General features: G+C 66.3%; 1 protein-coding gene across 3 annotated transcripts; it reads left to right on the top strand.

The window, feature by feature from the left end:
• Window positions 1-855: 855 nt before the first annotated feature.
• On the top strand, window positions 856-3,391 carry Limd2 (LIM domain containing 2). 3 transcript variants are annotated; one of them, XM_006970512.4, is made up of 5 exons: window positions 856-962; window positions 1,991-2,085; window positions 2,229-2,273; window positions 2,358-2,497; window positions 2,594-3,391. In XM_006970512.4, exons 2-5 carry the CDS (start codon window positions 2,044-2,046, stop codon window positions 2,751-2,753), a joined length of 387 nt encoding a protein of 128 aa, XP_006970574.1. In that variant the 5' UTR covers window positions 856-962; window positions 1,991-2,043; the 3' UTR covers window positions 2,754-3,391. The 3 variants fall into 3 exon arrangements, with proteins under 3 accessions (XP_006970574.1, XP_076399680.1, XP_076399681.1); XM_076543565.1 differs by lacking the exon at window positions 856-962 and adding an exon at window positions 1,215-1,354; XM_076543566.1 differs by lacking the exon at window positions 856-962 and having other exon boundaries at window positions 1,901-2,085.
• The last annotated feature ends 782 nt before the right edge of the window (window positions 3,392-4,173 follow it).

The following is a 4,173-nucleotide window of genomic DNA, read 5'->3' as shown; positions in this document are numbered from 1 at the left end:
ACAGTTTCCCCAGGGAGGGTCCCCCCTGGTTGTGGAGGAGCACCCATCAGGAAGTCAGTAGCCGAGCCTCATGGCAGGCAAAACAACGTCTCAAGCGGGAACCAGAGACTGAGGAAAGCGAAGCGCAGCGTGGGTGCATTAGCAGCCAGGGAGACAGTGGGGGGCCGGGGGGGCCGGTGGTGCAGCCTGCTGCCTCCCCGTTCCCTGCCAGGCGGGAGGCGTCGAGCTGTTCTCTTCCCTGACACGCGTGGGCCCGCGCTACAGCCACCAGTTCTATTCCTGTCCCTGGTGTGGGAACATGTGCTTGGGGAACAGCCTCCAGGCCGGCTTCGGGCGAAGCCTCCAGCAGAGGCCGGTGGCCCAGAAGCCGCCGCCTGGCGCAGGGCTGTCCGCCCACGGGTGGCCGAGTGGCCCGCGGCACCTCAGACCTGAGCGGTGGCGCGTTGGCGCAGCTCTTGATGTACTTTGTTCTCTCAACAAGTCCAAGAGCCTCTGCGCTCCCTTCGGTGGACTGAGCTGTGCCTGACCTGGGCCGTGGCCAAGGCCAGGGGTCACCCATCCACAAAACCCGGCCACAGGAGGGAGTGGGTGCTTTCGGGGACCGCGCAGCTGCAGGAGTTGTGGGGCGGCGGACCTGTCACACCCCTCACGTGGCGGCATCGGCGCCCCGCGGGCCACCTTGGCCCAGCATCGGGGTATGGAGGGCCCACGAGCTGCCTCCATCTCCCTCTCTGCAGCCCCGTGGCTGCCCGGGGACCCTGCCTCCCGAGTCCCCACAGTGGGACAGCTCAGGCCACTGGGTCCCCAGAGCGCCAGGAGGGGGCGGGGCTAATGGGCCTCGGCCTTCACAATGGCCAACGGGTAAACCGAGGCAAGCCGCGAAAGGCCGGGACCCGTTCCTGAAGGTCCGCGCGCGGAGTGCCTCGTGGGGCGCCCGTAGGCCGGACTCATCCCCGCCCGAGGTATGCCATCCGCTCCCCGCCGCCGCCGTCCGTTCCCCACGAGCGGCCGGGGAGGTCGGTTCCGGGGGGAGCGGGCGAGCGCGGGCTGCGAGCGCGGGGCGGGGGGCAGACAAAGGCGGGGCGGGGGGGGATGGCGAGCGAGCGAGCGGGGAGGGAGAGACAAAGCACAGAGGGGGGTCGGCGGCGGCTTCTCCCGGAGGCGGCCCCGGGCGCGCGGAGCCAATGGGCGGGCGCGGGGCGGGGGCCGGCGGGGGCGGCGCCGCGGCGGTGAGGCGGCGGCCGCCGCTCGCCCGGGGACCACTGGCGGCGGTGGCAGCTCGCGCCCGCGCCTCTCGCACCCGAGGCGGTCCCCCAGCGAGCGACCCCCCGCCCCGCGGCGCAGGCCGGGCCCGGTGAGACCCACGGCGGCCGGGGGGGGAAGGGGGCGCGGAGCGCGGCGGGGCCGGCGGCGCCTGGCGGTTCGCGCGGAGAGCGCTCGCCGGGACCCCCGGGCTCGCGTCGGTCCCGCTGGGCCGGCCCGGGGTGGGGTGGGATCGGGTCTGGGGGGTCCCGAGGAGCAGGCGCGCGCGGGGGGTGGGGGGGAGACGCAGTCCGGCCGGCGGGGCGGGAGGCCGGGCGGAGCGCAGCGCTGTCCAGGGGCTGGACGTGAGCCCGGGGCGGGGAAGCGGGGGGTCAGGCGGTGCTCGGGCCGGACCTCTGCCGACCTCCCTTCACCCCAGGCGGGGGTCTCCGCCAGTGGGAAGCAGGCGCGGGCACCGCGGAGCCCCCTGTCCCCGGCCGCTCCCGCTAACTTTGTTCTCTCCCCACATATGTTTCCACTCAGGGACCCCGTACCCCTCGGGGAGCTGCATGAGGGGCGGGCAGGCTGAGGAGGGGGGATGAGGGGCGGAAGTGGCGAGACCCAGAGCAACAGGAAATGACTTAGGGAAAGTCCCAACCGCAGCCCCTCAACCCCCTGCCTGAAAACACCCCGGCCTGCAGGCTGGGGGAGGGCTCTTGGGGCCCCACTGACCGACTTCCCCTTGCAGAACCCTCCTGGCGCCGCGTCTCCACCCAGGCCGCCAAGCACCCCCGAAGAGCCATGTTCCAGGCTGCCGGAGCCGCCCAGGCCACCCCCTCTCATGTAGGTGACCAGCCAGGTGGGAGGGGTGAAGGGGACAGGAGCAGCCCGTTTGCTTGGCACCCTCCGCCCCCTCTGGAGTGGCCCTGGGCTCTGGGCTGGGCCACCGGAGAGCTGAGCCCGCTCTGACTGCCCCTCTCCCCCAGGAAGCCAAAGGCAGCAGTGGCAGCAGCAGCGTGCAGCGCTCCAAGGTAGGGCCCCGGGGTGGGGGTGGGCGGAGGAGAGGGCCGGGGCCCGGCGGGCTCCCTGCTGAGGGTGCCCTCCTCCCACTCCAGTCCTTCAGCTTGCGGGCTCAGGTGAAGGAGACCTGTGCAGCCTGCCAGAAGACGGTGTACCCTATGGAGCGGCTGGTGGCAGACAAGCTCATTTTCCACAACTCCTGCTTCTGCTGCAAACACTGCCACACCAAACTCAGGTGCGCCCCTGCCCTGCCCAGCCCTGCCCAGCCCACTCGCCCACCCTCCCCTGCCCTCCAGCCCTGGACTGAGCCAGCTGTTCTCTGCTTCCGCAGCTTGGGCAGTTATGCCGCACTGCACGGTGAATTTTACTGCAAACCTCACTTTCAGCAGCTCTTTAAGAGCAAAGGCAACTACGATGAGGGCTTCGGCCGTAAACAGCACAAGGAGCTCTGGGCCCACAAGGAGGTGGACTCGGGCACCAAGACAGCCTGAGGCCCTCGGACACCCGTTCCCTCCGCACACGGCCGGCCGGCGGGAAGGAGGTTGAGCTGGGCTTGTCGGGGAAGCGGGGTGGGAAGGGATGAGGCTCCCTCAGACAGGTTTCAGGCATCGGGCTCTGCTCCAGGATCCCTTACTTTCCCCCTAGGAGGTAGAGGTCTGGGAAGCAGAATTGCATTTTCACCACACTGCTTCTTCGGACCATCTCATCTCGCCCCCCGGCTCCCTGGGAGGCCCACAAGCCCAGCTTCCCTATTTAGGTGCCTTTTCTCCAGCAAGGAGTCAGCATGCCCTCCTCAGGGTCCCAAGCTCCCACACTGCCACCTGGGCCTTGTGCACCCCCGCGTCTCCCCATCTACCTCTGCCCTTAGCCTGGTTCTGAGCCACAGAGACTGGAAGAGGGAGAGTGCCATCTGCCGGGCCTCAGACACGCCACCTCACCGGTGGGGGAGGGGGCTGGGAAAGAGGCAAGGCAGCCCGCAGCCTGGGGGCCTGGGGGCCCTTGTGCCCCAAGGCTCACGTTCTTGCTGGAGCCTCAGCTGACAGGGTCGGCAGTAGCTCGCTCCCTGCTCTCCACCGCTGTGATGTTCTGACTGTTGTGATCAACCCTGTTTTAAACATGTTTAAACAGATCTTGACTCTCTGTTATGTGGCCTGATGGGGGGCTCCGTGGCAGGTAGGCTACAAACTTGTCACAGGGATGGGAAGGGGAGACAGCCCATAATACTCCTGGCTTTGAATAGGCTGGGTGATGGTTGTCCAAGAAGTATCAACTTGAAAAACAGGACTCTGCCAACTCCGGGTGTCAAGCTGTCAAAACCTGGAATCCCAAGCCGGGCGGTGGTGGCGCACGCCTTTGATCCCAGAACTCGGGAGGCAGAGGCAGGGGGATCTCTGTGAGTTCGAGGCTAGCCTGGTCTACAGAGTGAGACCCAGGACAGGCACCAAAACTACACGGAGAAACCCTGTCTCGAAAAACAAAAACGAACAAAAACCCCTGGAATCCCAGTGTATCCTTGGAGTTGTTGAGGAGAAGCCAGGCTCCACCAAAAAGTTTTCGTTTTTTTGGTTTTTTGAGACAGCGTCTCACTTTAGTATGTAGCCCTGACTGGCCTAGAACTCAGACATCTGCCTGCCTCAGAAACGCTGGGATTAAAGGCCTGCACAACCCCCACAGCCTCACTGCAGTTCTCCAGAGGTTAACTCACTACACTTGAGTGGAGTGCGGTGCAAAGCAGGACCTTTCCCATTTGGCCAAGACCGTCTGTGACTGCCTTTCTGCTAGCTGGTCCCAGCTGTCCAGTTTCCTCCTAGCCCTTTGCCCTAGAAATCTGCAAGGAATGATGGGAATCCACAGATGAGTGAGTGCTGCTAAGCTTGAGCGCTGCCACCCTTTTCTCCTCATGTCTGTCAT

The sequence above is a fragment of the Peromyscus maniculatus genome, chromosome 8 (assembly GCF_049852395.1).
Source record: "Peromyscus maniculatus bairdii isolate BWxNUB_F1_BW_parent chromosome 8, HU_Pman_BW_mat_3.1, whole genome shotgun sequence".
NCBI lineage: Eukaryota > Metazoa > Chordata > Mammalia > Rodentia > Cricetidae > Peromyscus > Peromyscus maniculatus.
This window is presented reverse-complemented; position numbering and strand designations above follow the sequence as displayed.

What these genes read in the sequence shown, in the direction of transcription:
- Limd2 (XM_006970512.4), top strand. Translation starts at nt 2,044, where the DNA reads ATGTTCCAGGCTGCCGGAGCCGCCCAGGCCACCCCCTCTCAT. An exon ending in CCCAGGCCACCCCCTCTCAT is followed by an intron (nt 2,086 to 2,228) that starts GTAGGTGACCAG and finishes CCTCTCCCCCAG; the next exon opens with GAAGCCAAAGGCAGCAGTGG. An exon ending in GCAGCGTGCAGCGCTCCAAG is followed by an intron (nt 2,274 to 2,357) that starts GTAGGGCCCCGG and finishes CTCCCACTCCAG; the next exon opens with TCCTTCAGCTTGCGGGCTCA.